The 13373-nt window shown below is 29.5% G+C and overlaps 1 protein-coding gene across 4 annotated transcripts in view; it reads left to right on the top strand.

The window, feature by feature from the left end:
* The window catches only part of LOC143047451 (sperm flagellar protein 2-like), a 38525-nt gene that overhangs the window by 8338 nt on the left and 16814 nt on the right, over nt 1–13373 (top strand). Inside the window, exons 8-16 of one of the 4 annotated variants that reach the window (XM_076220526.1) lie at nt 440–628; nt 1271–1458; nt 1706–1871; nt 2421–2537; nt 4760–4862; nt 5310–5392; nt 7102–7138; nt 9837–9970; nt 10354–10374. In XM_076220526.1, coding sequence (XP_076076641.1) covers nt 440–628; nt 1271–1458; nt 1706–1871; nt 2421–2537; nt 4760–4862; nt 5310–5392; nt 7102–7138; nt 9837–9970; nt 10354–10374 — 1038 coding nt within the window. Of the gene's footprint in view, nt 1–439; nt 629–1270; nt 1459–1705; nt 1872–2420; nt 2538–4759; nt 4863–5309; nt 5393–7101; nt 7139–9827; nt 9971–10353; nt 10375–13373 lie in introns of all 4 variants that reach the window. The other 3 variants (XM_076220520.1, XM_076220519.1, XM_076220533.1) reach the window with 3 other exon arrangements.

Here is a 13373-nt window from a genome sequence, read left to right as displayed (position 1 = left end):
ATATAGAACATGAAGAATATTAATTAGATTTGAAAATTTTAATTATGTTTTTTTTTCAGTCGTCTGTTCGTTCATCCCTCTGTCCTGCTTCCGGTTAAAGGTTTTCGTCAAGATAGTTTTTGATGAAGTTGAAGTCCAATCAACTTGAAACTAAGTACACATGTTCCCTACAATATGATTTTTCTAATTTTAATGCAAAATTAGAGTTATGACAGCAATTTTATGGTCCACTGAACATAGAAAATGATAGTGTGAATAGGGCCTCTGTGTAGTCATGTACTATGGACATATTCTTGTTATTTATAACTGATGTCTCTCAAATGTCATTTGATGCCATTACTGGCATAAAATGATTTAATGTCCTATCAATATCAATTTTTCAAAGACATAGCTGTACAATTAAGTTTCATCTTAATCTTTATTGTTTTTATTATGATAGGACGCTAGGCGAGAAGAGATGTTAGTTAATAGACTGATGAGACAATCCCAACAAGAACGTAGAATAGCCGTACAATTACTGCAGGCAAGGCATGAAAAAGAAGTTATCAAGAAGAATAGGATTACAAGAGAACTACAATATGAACAAGCTAGACTGAAAGATTTTGAAAATGCACTAAACAGAGAGGCTGTAAGATTTTTGATAATTCATAATACCTACGTTATTTAAAAACAAGTTATCTAATTTTTTCAAGAATATTTATTATTCTGTTGAGAATGTGAATTATGATTTCATGTTTAAAATGTTAAAGAAATTAATCATTCAAGAAATAAATGCAAAACATGTATTCAGAATGATTTAGAATGTATACATATGTAAGTTGGTTAAACTACCAGGAGCATATTTTACCCAAAATCTTGCTTCTAAAATTAGCTAAGATTATACTTTATTGTTCAAGGCTTATAAGTTATACTGTTTAATTAATGACTTACTGTGGATTCATTAATATTCGTTCAATACCAATTTTCGTGGATTTCGTGGGTACAGGATTACCACGAATTTAAATGTTCAACGAATTACAAATTTTCGAAGGGATTGTATGCAGATTTGCCAAAACAACAAAATTAAATATAGACGAATATGCAATTTTCCCTCAAACCACAAAAAATGGTACCCACGAAAATAAATAAATCCACAGTATAAGTTATGCTGTGTTAACCGTATTTCCTGTATAGTTATTGTGAAAATGGTAATCATCCTGTATTTCTTCCATTATTATTACATATATTGATCAACTAGTAGTGTACATACCAAGACTCTTTCTTTTTTTAGGAACTAGCCAGATTAGCTAAAGAGGAATATGCAGAACAGACCCAGAAGGACCAAGAACTACATGATAAAATTGCAGCCGAGAGGGCCGAAGATAGATACCATAAACACTATGAGATGTGTGATGAAGTTGTCAATCAAATCTGTGACTTCTCATGTAAAGTAGCAGAATACAGAGAACTTACTAATCAGTAAGTCTTATTATTTTTTTATTTAAAATAAAGTGTTTTTAAACAAAAAAAATTACTAAATCAAACATCGGCAAATATAAAAATATATAATGAATGATTACAGCACTTGTCTGATTTATCCATTTTTTTAATAATTTTATGAAATAAGTTAAAATTTTCAAAATTTGAACTGAAAAAAATGAAAAAAAAAATTTTAATAAGAAATATAGACATGGCATTTATTTCAACTGATATATGGATGTTACAGATTGTTGCCTCCAAAGTTGATGAGAGATTGGAAAGTACTATTTACTGAAGGTAAACCATTATTTGAACCACCACAACCTATTGAGAGCACAGAACCTACACCAGAACAAATCTTAGAACAAGAAAGACAGAACTTACTCGATGAAACAGATTTTATGGAATATAAGGTTTGTTTATTATAAAAATTTCTTCATAAAACAAAGAAGTTGAATGGTGGAATGTATAGTCTGAATTGAGACAATATTGTGTTGATTTGGTTTGCATTTGGGTTTTAAAAGGGACAGTTAAATCATTGCTGTTCCTAGATTGCATTTCATAGCATTTTAAAGTGTATTCAAATATTTGCATAGGGTAATTCTCTCTGTAAAAAGCATAAAGATAATTAGACACTGAATATTTCCAGATAAATGGTAATAAATGCACCATTTGTGGTGTTGTTTTTACTGTTAAATAACATTGTAACTAATGCACATTGTTTTGCCACGAAAGAATATTCAACTCCTGCAAAAGTTGATCAGTTTTGTAGCAAAAAATAAATACCAGAAATCTTAATGGAACATAGCTAAAGATACTTTTAAATTTATATTGATTAAATAATAATTACAACAGGTACAAATGTAGTTAATTTAAAACATATTTGGGAACAAGAAATATTTTGAGGTAAACATGTAGTCTAAAACTAAGCTAACATTTCTTCTTATTTGTATCCATTACAGAATATGGTTGGAGAATGGCAGCCTCCAGAAGGAGGAGAAATCAGCAAACCTCCCAGAGATAATCCTATTGTAGGACACATTATACAGAGGCTGTTCAATATGGTTCATCCACCAACAGTAAGTTAATCATACTTAAAGATATTGTCCAGGTTTTACATCTTGCATGCAGACGCTCTACTCTTTAACCTTGGTGGAATAAGACACAATTTGAGTAAATTGTGTTGCGCCATCTAGTTTTTGAGATTGAGGTCACATCCACTTCGAATACACCATTCTAACTTGAATTTTATTTAGTGTAGACGTTATAAAATTGTGTCCAATGTTTACAAATTTCCTGAAGCAGGAACTGCAAATATAAGTTGACATTCCAACATTTTCATGAGGAACATACATAAGAACTTCAATTAGTTGATTAAGAACTTTTAAGGAAACACTAAATATGGTCTTATAATTAGGGGGTAAAGACTTGTAGCAAAATCAGCACACAATAATTGTTATTTACTTTTACGACTTTAACATGAGATTTTTTTATTGGATGCAGAAAATTTCAACTGTGACCAATAGAATTCAATCCAATTCTGACTTCATCTGCCACTGTGAAGAGTAGGGACTGGATCTTAACCCTATCCCTGCAAAGATGTTTTTTTATGAATTAAAGGAAATATAGTGTTTACATCAGAAAGACAACAAATGAACAACACAAGCAAAACAAAGGCAGACATTATACTTATAATATATAACAAAATAAGTAGAAGAAAAAAGGGATGGTTTTTATTGACATAAAATCCCTTCACAGTATTCACAAAACCATTAGCAAGTTCAGACAGGGTCTCTCTATGCTAACGGGACTCGTCTCTATTGATTTTAAATGATTACTAAGCCGTCTGTTTAAAGCTACCACCCAACAATAAACTTAGTTTCGTATCTCTGATATACGATGCTAGTAGTTATTCATATATTTCACAGTACATTGTTGTTATATAATTATTTTTATTTGTTAATATAAGATCTGAATAATAGCCATTCACGATGACAAAAAAATATAAGATTTTGAAATAATGATGAATTATTAAACTTAGACGTATTGTTTTGAAGAACATCCCAGTTGTGTAAAATGGTTTATATGTCAAACAAGATGGCAGCTACTGAAAATTCAACGAACAAAAACCTCAAAGTTCAGAGATCAATATTTAAAAAACAATCTGAGAAATCTTTTGAAAAACAGCATATAAAATTTCATAAAAACAATTTTTTGTTAAACTTGAACATATAGTTCAAGAAAACATTGTGAATGTGAAATGATTTGCTATAAAGTCACGTGACATCAGCTATGGCCGAGATCAGTCTGATAATGTGTATAGACATCGTTATAAGTCACCAGTCAAGTCCCTGGTTCAGATTATAAAAAAATGAAAATCATAAATACTAAAAATTGAATTTCTTAATAAATTAGGTAAAGTAAAAGTGTCATTGAAGAATATATGTGCATTGTGTAAAATATTATTATTTTTATATTATTTAAAACCACTGTTATGTGGGATATCTTTTCCAGCTTTTTAGAACAATTCTCTTTGTATGTACTAGAATTGCTTAAAACATTCTTGAGTTATTGACCTTTTCTTTTGTATAAGTCCCACTCTATATCTTATATTACACAAGATCTTTCTTTATACATTGTATCATAATGAAATAATTATTATAATTCATACTTTTCAGAGAAAATATTTCTCTAGAAAAAATAGTACTTGCACTGTAAAAGTTTTGTTTGTTTTGTGTCTCATTTCTGTTTGTCTTGCCCTTTATCTTTTCATTTAAACAAAGTCTTTTGTGACTTTTTGCTTGTTTTGTGTATAATTTCTGTTTGCTTTATATCTTTTTATTCATACAAATATATGACAATTGCTCCTCTTCATTTGGTTCCTTGGTGTATTATATCAGTTGTTTTACTGAATATTATCTTTCTTACCCCTACTCACAGATAAAATTCTGTACTCTTTCCCACTGACTTAATTTGCTGTGTTTATCATGTAAAAGTTATATTGAAAGATGTAAATGTTGCTTTTCATCAATCAAATTAAGCATATATGTCCAGTTTGTGAAATGAAGAAAGTTATATGTTGTACAATGAATTAAGTAAATGTTGGCTCTTTTATTTAAATTTCATTCTCATTATAAAATTAAAATTAACAAAATAAAAAAAAATCATAATAGAAAGTACTTAACCTTTCATCTGTTTTCTTGGTGGAGTCAGATGTTGGTGTATGTGTTTAGTGTGGGGTGGGGTGTTGTACAATATTTCTGGTAATCACTGTTATATTTTATATGTATTATATTTTCAGCCTCCTCCACCACCGCCAGAGTTCCCCCCCTTCCCAATCAGAGCATGTATATTGGGCAAAGTATTTAGTGGAAAATCATCTGTACTGAAGAAATTAACACAAGGTAGAATATTTGAATTGAATAACTAAATCTAGAAAAGGAAAGTGCTAAAAAAGGGAGATAACAACAAAACTGTATGCCATCAGCCATCAACTGATATAAACTATATAACCCTCAAAGTTATTCTTTCAATAATTGCATTAATACCTAAACTTAAAAATCATTCCTAAAAGAAATTTTGTCTGATTCATTCAAAAGAGCATTTTGCTAAAAATCTTACATTTTTGTATTGTATGAAATTGTAAGTTGTGTAACAATTTGACTTATTCATTAATAAATATACAATAGTTTCTATTATAGGGTATACGATAAAGTCAAGTGTGAATTATATTTTCATTTCAGTATATTTAAAAATGAACGCTTATTGTGATTTAAAAGAATAGTTCTTGTATTGTCTTATACTTGTATAAACATACTTACAACTTACAATTTGATTGTTTTGTTTTTCAGAAAGAAGAGTTGAAATTTTATGTGTGGATGATTTAGTTAATAATGCTTTAGAAGCACACAAAAATGGAGAAACAATGCCACAGGTAATAATCAATATTGACAAAGTAAAGCTTACAATTAAAAAATGAAAAAGAGTCAGTCTAAATCAGGGCTTCCAAAACGGTCATATATTCCGGACATTTGTGTAATGTCCGGTAAAAGTCCGGCTGGGCAAAGCATGAAACGGTCATATACATTTTAGTTTTCAAGGCTTTTTCGGTCATTTCATAATTCACGATCTTTTTGACCAAACCATTGCATCCACACATTTCCGGTCATAAAAGTGACATGATGATTAATTACTATCAAAACAACCCATACATCAATACTTTCTAATTTTAATCAAGGCTAATTAGTTGTTGGACAGGTGATATCTACCTGTTCAGGTGACAGGTAAACTGTTCAGTACCGGACATCGTATAAATTGACCGGTCTATTCACAATTATTTTCTTACATTTCAGCGGTTTGTAGTTCATTGATTTAGTCCAAAAGATTAAAATCATAAGAAATTAGTTTATATACATGATTTGATGAAAAATTTTCGAAGGTTTAAATGAAAAATCGTCAGAACTACGTCGAATGAACTAGAACACGTGTGCGCAGGTGCAAAGGTGGGAAATTTAATTATGCATCCTTTATTTCTTCAAAATGCTAAAATTATCATTGATACCTGTATCTCAAAGTTCATTTCAAGTATTTTGTTGAAGAAATAATGTGGAAAGAGCTTCTTCACTCAGTCATGCTTTGTAAACGTACACGGATTTTACGTATCCGTTTATGGTCCATGTTTTACCATTGTCAAGTCAACATCCAGTTTTAGAAAAACATGATTTTAAAAACGAAAATAAAGTTTTTGACATGTCATTTTGCACAAATAAAGAGTCTATGGCAGATATGAGCACGCTGATGTGCACACTTTGAATGATGCACTGCCAATTTAACAGTTTACATCCAAACATCAAATTAAAGTTTAAAATCGTTTTTTAATCTAATGTCATTATCATTTGAATGGCCATCTGATTACCATAATTGCCTTTTGTGACTAAGTCTTAAGGGATTAAAATCGGGATCAGATATAAAATGTCTGGCTGGCTCAAATGTTTTTTGGAAGCCCTGGTCTAAATGCTGTTTTGTCTAAGCTTGTTGATACCAAATTATTTCTATCTGATATTCATATGGCTTGACAGGGAATGAGTATGTATTAATGATTGAAATCAGCCAATCAAAACCTATACATGTATTTAATAAATACATCTTGAGGTCACCATACCTTCAACAATGGACAATAACCCACACTACAACAAACTCTAGCTTGGTCAAAATATGGATGATTTGTGAGTCAATTGATAAAAAGTTTTGAAATATGGAAATAAAATGATATGGCAAGAGTACTAATGAGACAGAGACCAAATGACAATAGATCTGTGTGAAAGATCAGAGCAAGACTGGATGGTTCAGATAGTAATTTAATAATGGCTACAAAATATACAATTGGTATCGCCGTAGCGACGTTACGTGACAAGTAAATGTGCCGAAGGTTTGTGCGTGACGTTCCCGGAATAATCGCAGATATTACACTGTGCAGCTATAGGTCACCTTATAAGTTCACTGATAGAAGTACTTGTTACGCATATCACAGATTTAAAATGTGCCTTTTTCAATATTATTCTGACATGCTAATTGATTTTATCATATATATGTATTTTAATGTCAAATTCAAAACGGTATACAACAAAAAAACTTTGATTTTAGATTGAGCCAGAACCTACAGAAGAACCAGTTCCAGCTGGTAAGTCTCGGATAATCACAGATAATATATTTAATTGAGTTTGACAGTACTGCATCTGTGAATCTTATTAGTATGGGGTAATATCTAAAAAAAAACATTGTAACACGTACAATACCGATTATATTAAATTTAATGCTCTAAAATCATTTTGAGGAGTCACCATCTGAACTTTAAATTTCTCAGTTAATATATTTTATACTGAATTTTGTTAAATTTTATCGACCTAAAAATTTTGTTTTATGATAAATTTAAGTAATAGACATTAGCAAATTTGGATTAAATGTTTTAAGGTGGTACCAAACACTGCAGGGAGATAACTCTGTAAAGTTAGCTAAACGTTTTAATTACGTTGTGTTGTAAAAGGAATATTAAGCTTCTCAATGATCAAAATTGGCGTTTATCAAATTGCTATATAACCAGTGTAATTTTTCTGACAAAACGGTTGGTTCAAATTTTTTTTTAATTTTTATATTTTTGTTAAAGTGTCAAAGTAAATACTTTGACAAATTTTTATAAAAATTAAACGAGCCAAATTAATTTTAGTGAAAGTGTTGGGTACCACCTTAAACCAATATTAATGACTCATTATTGCTAAATTAAACAACAAAACAGAACTGTACACATTGAATTCATTACTTAGAACATTTTCTATAGGCATTACAATAGAAGTGAGAGCTCCAACAGGGGAAAGCACTGACTTTCTTTCCTCAGGTATTTCAGCAACGAAGAGTGCATCAATGTTGTTAGATTTTCATACTTAAACAGATATATATCTCTGTATTAGTTGTAGTCATTTTAAGATAGCTTTCATCTTGAATGTTGCAGGAATGTTTTAAACTAAATTTTGCATTACATCTTTCAGTTATAAAATATATGCATTTATATTGTATTTCTCTTTTTTTTTCATCGGATTTATTCTGAGTTTTAGAAATCTGATATGCATTTTCAATATAAAATATTCTATGCTTGGTTCTATATTCTCAGTTTTTCTTGTCTTATCAGAAGAATTGCATTTTACTATCATTTTTAGCTCACCTGGCCCATAGGGCCTAGTGAGCTTTTCTGATCACTAGGCGTCCGTCGTCGTCATCTGTCGTCTGTCGTAGTCGTCCATCGTTGTTAACTTTTACAAAAATCTTCTCTGAAACTACTGGGCCAAATTTAACCAAACTTGGCCACAATCATCATTGATGTATCTAGTTTAAAAAATAGAACATAGGGTTAAAATGTAGATTTTGGCTTATAACTCTGTAACCAAAGCATTTAGAGCAAATCTGACATGGGGGTAAAATTGTTCATCAGGTCAAGATCTATCTGCCTGTAAATTTTCAGATGAATCGGACAACCGGTTGTTGAGTTGCTGCCCCATAATTGGTCATTTTAAGGAAATTTTGCCGTTTTTGGTTATTATTATCTTGAATATTATTATAGATAAAGATAAACTTTAAACAGCAATAATGTTCAGAAAAGTAAGATCTACAAATAAGTCAACATGACCAAAATGATCAGTTGACCCCTTAAGGAGTTATTGCCCTTTATAGTCATTTTTTACCAATTTTTGTAAACTTACAAAAATCTCCTCTGAAACTACTGGGTCAAATTTAACCAAATTTATCGACAATCATTGTTATGGTATCTAGTTTGAAAAATGTGTGTGGTGACCCAGCCAACCAATCAAGATGGCCACCATGGCTAAAAATAGAACATAGGGGTAAAATGTAGATTTTGGCTTATAACTCTGAAACCAAAGCATTTAGAGCAAATCTGACAGGGATTAATTTGTTTATCAAGTCAATATCTATCTGCCCTGAAATTTTCAGATGAATTGGACAACTGGTTGTTGGGTTGCTTTTTTTATTTGCAATTGGTAATTTTTAAAGAAATTTTCGGTTTTTGGTTATTATCTTGAATACTAATACAGATAGAGACAAACTGTAAACAGCAATAATGTTCAGCAAAGTCAGATCTTAAAATAAGTCCCATTAAGGAGATATTGCCCTTTTTACTAAAATTTTAACAATTTTCATTAATTTGGTAAATTTTTGTTAATTTTTACAAAAAAATTTCCTCTGTATCTAAAGAGCCAAGTCTATATAGATAGAGAAAATTGTAAGTAGCAAGAATGTTCAGTAAAAATAAGATCTACAAAAACATCACCATCACCAAAACACAACTTTGTCATGAATCCATCTGTGTCCTTTATTTAATATGCACATAGACCAAGGTGGGCGACACAGGCTCTTTAGAGCCTCTAGTTTTGTTTGCTGGCCTGACTAATGGCATATTTTTTTTCTAAACTCGAGAGTGGATAGACATCTTGATTTGAAGCAATAATGTCATTTTGGATGAAAGATGTTATCATATAATTTTCAGAAAGAAATTGACCTTCCTCACTATTCTATGATACAATAGGCTTTTTCAACTGCACTCTTTAAATATAATAAGCAAAATTACATTTTATTCCCTATATGTAATACTAAGATCTTAAAAACTTTGACTTTTAGGATAATTGATTTTAAAGCTAAATCAAATCTTTATCCAATGTCCTTTTCATATACAAGTCCTTCCAATTCAGTTTCAGTGAGTTAACGTTACATTTATATTCTTCATACCTAAGTTAGTTCAGATAGGGATACTAAATTAGAAACTAAAATATTTACTTGACTGATTGCTGTTTAACAATGTATAGTTGAAACAGTTGATGATACAACAGTACCCACCACAGAGCCTGTTCCTGCTCCAGAGGCAGCTCCTGTCCCTACTACAGAGGAGGGAGAACAAAAACAGGAGACAAAGAAGACAAAGAAAGGAAAAGATCCATCTAAACCAGCTGTAAGTCGTACATTATATTTAGATATAGAGAAATTATGCAGTTCATTAATCTTAAGTTTTTGTTATTAACCATTATCATCCAACACTACAGCTTTATCCATTCCATGCACAAGGATCATAGAGAGGAGAACAAATGCAGTTGGAAAAAGCTCACTTCACTGTCGTTTCTTTAATATACAGATCCTATATTCTATTTTTTTTACAGCTGATAGTCTTGAGAATAGCCTGCTTTTTAACTTGTATTATTTTAAAGTAAAATAAAATTGTCCCAGTCTACTAGTATGCTTTACTTAGTAACACTTGCTTTTGACTTTTTTTTAATATACTAAAAATGTGTTGTATTTTTTCTAACAAATTTTATGTAATATGTCATTTATTTCCAGCAGAAAGATTCTGAACCAGAGGTATATAATTTTCTGAGGATTGATTTGCAGTTTTATTCCTTCCTTTTATATCTTAATTTCTTCCTCCATAGAGTGTTAAAAATTTAAATCATGACAAAAAAGACATGTTTTAATTCAAATATTTGTAAAAAGATATTGTTATTGTTAAATGTTATTTTATTGCTAACATCACAGTTTTTATAGTTCAGATGCACATGATAATGCGATTCTGCACATATTTATTTTTAGATTTAATCTTGTACATTCCTAAATCCTGATATAAGTTTATAATTAATATATAAATTAAAAACAATTGCATGCATTTCCAACTAACAATTCTCAAAAGTAAATCAAAAATGTTTTCTCATTTCCAATTTCTGATGAAAGTATAATTTCATGTCTTAAAAGAAGGTTATTCCCCTTGTAGTGCTAAAATGTTTGTTTTAACGTACAAGGTCATTGAAGAGTTATTCTTTCCAATTCCAACTAGAATTTCTTACAGATGGTGCATTTAAAATAATCATAACAACTGTGGAGTCATAAGGGGCAAAAATATATAATCAAAACACCACTTGCAGTATACATGAAAGTTTAAGATAGGACATTGTCATTTGAATTTACTCAAATGCACAAAATTCTTTATTTTTAATGTTTATAACTTAATCTCAAACTAAAAACTAAGCATTTATAACATATTTTTGTAAAGATAATCTATAGCTCATTAACAGATCATTAATTTAATATACTTCTTTTTTTATTTTTACTCTTTGATACTCATATATAAAATAGCTTTCATCTAGGGGAGATAACCATATATTTTTTTTAATTGAAAATGAGACTGAAAATGGTCAATAGTTTTTTTTTCAAGAGATTATAAATTTTTTGAGTATTTTTGGTATTTTCTTCTTGCAGGATATTTTAAATTATGAAATTTCAATAAATCTACCATTATAGATTTAAGACCTAAAGGGAAAAGATGTGAGAACAAAAAAGTTGATTATAAATGCATTTAGAAACATCCTGAAGAGTTACACTATTAAAATGATACTTTTATACTGTTTTGTTTAAAGATTTACTTCTGAATGATATATAATCACTGATTATTGTAGAGCATTACCGGCAGTGACGATGAAGATAACGTTTGTGTATGTTTTGTCTTGTTTGTGCTACACATTTCTAATGTAGTGGTTTACTGTATGTGGGAAAAGATGTGAGAACAAAAAAGTTGATTATAAATGCATTTAGAAACATCCTGAAGAGTTACACTATTAAAATAATACTTTTATACTGTTTTGTTTAAAGATTTACTTCTGAATGATATATAATCACTGATTATTGTAGAGCATTACCGGCAGTGACGATGAAGATAACGTTTGTGTATGTTTTGTCTTGTTTGTGCTACACATTTCTAATGTAGTGGTTTACTGTATGTGTGTTTTACACATCATTTTCATGTATAATTACCACCTAAAATATATTTCCATATTTACCCCAGTTATTCTAATCAAATTAACACCTACATCATGTAATTCATGAATCAACATTTACTTTCATTTAATAAATCATGCAAAATTTTGCATTACACTAGGTTTACTTTAAATACATTGTACAAAGTTTTGAGAGTATTACCAATTAATTAGTTCATTTTCTAGAAATTTATTAGTTAAATGTGGGTTTGTATGTTTAAGAAGGAATAATTGACTGCTTAAACTGCCAAATTATTTGATAGCTTCCCCTTGTCAACCATACAAGCTAGTTGTTTAAGTTAGATGATGTGTCCATTATTGCTGTCATTCCATAAAAGTCTGTGGTAAATGTCATGAAGTAATAAATCAGACACATTACTTTTATTTAGATGAAATTTATTATTTTCTTGTTTCTTTCTTATATTGATTGGAATTTTAAGTAAGCTAGTTTTCACTTGAAGGTGATCATTCCCTTATTGCATTCAGGATATTTATCAGAGGTTTTAAAGGGTGCATAATATTTTTATTTTATTGGAAAAATTTGCAATTATCTTCTGGAAAGTCATTAAGTATTCTTCTCTGTCAAAAACTCAAAAAGGAACAAAGAGTGGTTGGATACTTGTGTGAAACAAAATAAGACATATATATATATATATAAAATTGTATAAAAATTGGCTGAAGGTAAAAAGTTATTAAATGTGTTGGGTTCTTAAGATTTTCTTTTTAACCTACTTGTTTAGTGGTAACTTATTTTTGAAATTTAAGCAATAGATTAGTAATAATTTTCAATAATTGCTGAAATAGTTTTATTTATATTTTACATTCTTAAGGTTATTTTTGGTACATAAAACCTAGATTTGGGCTATTGGTTTTCCCTAATGTATTTAGCTGGATGGTCTTCTTATTTTTGGATTATTATTGTACATGTCATATATCTATACAGAATGGAGCTTTTATGTAATGGGTAAATTATAAAGTTTCATCCAGGTTTATTACCTAGATAAAGCTTAGATTAAGGAATTCTACTGCTTCAAGGATTTTTGTCTCAAATGTTGCAGATGGTGAACATAGATATTTTATTCCTGGTATTTAATTGTTTAAATTAATGTTAAGACTGTTTAAAAAAAACAACTTACGCTAAGTCCATGATGTTTTGTATGCAGTTGCAAAGTTTTCAATAAAGACCTCATATGCTATTTGATATTATAAGCTATTGTTAAGAATATTTGACAGTGCTTCAACATACACTTTTCTTGTTTAATGATACAACCTATCATTTTAATTTGCTGTAAGAAAGCAATACATACATATGAGTTCACAGAACATTATGTTATATTCAGAATTGGAAAAATTTAATCAGATTTTATGGATGACAATATATATTACAGATTTATGAAATTGTTATTTGTGATGAAATTATTTCTTCTTCTAATATAGATAATTTATTTTCAATCAAAAATTATTTTTGAAATATTCAACATAGAATTCTAGTTATTTCTTTGTTAAAAAAAACAAATAGTATAAACATGCATTGACTTTTTATTAAAATGCAAG

Source organism: Mytilus galloprovincialis, chromosome 1 (assembly GCF_965363235.1).
Source record: "Mytilus galloprovincialis chromosome 1, xbMytGall1.hap1.1, whole genome shotgun sequence".
Classification (NCBI taxonomy): Eukaryota; Metazoa; Mollusca; class Bivalvia; order Mytilida; family Mytilidae; genus Mytilus; species Mytilus galloprovincialis.
This window is presented reverse-complemented; position numbering and strand designations above follow the sequence as displayed.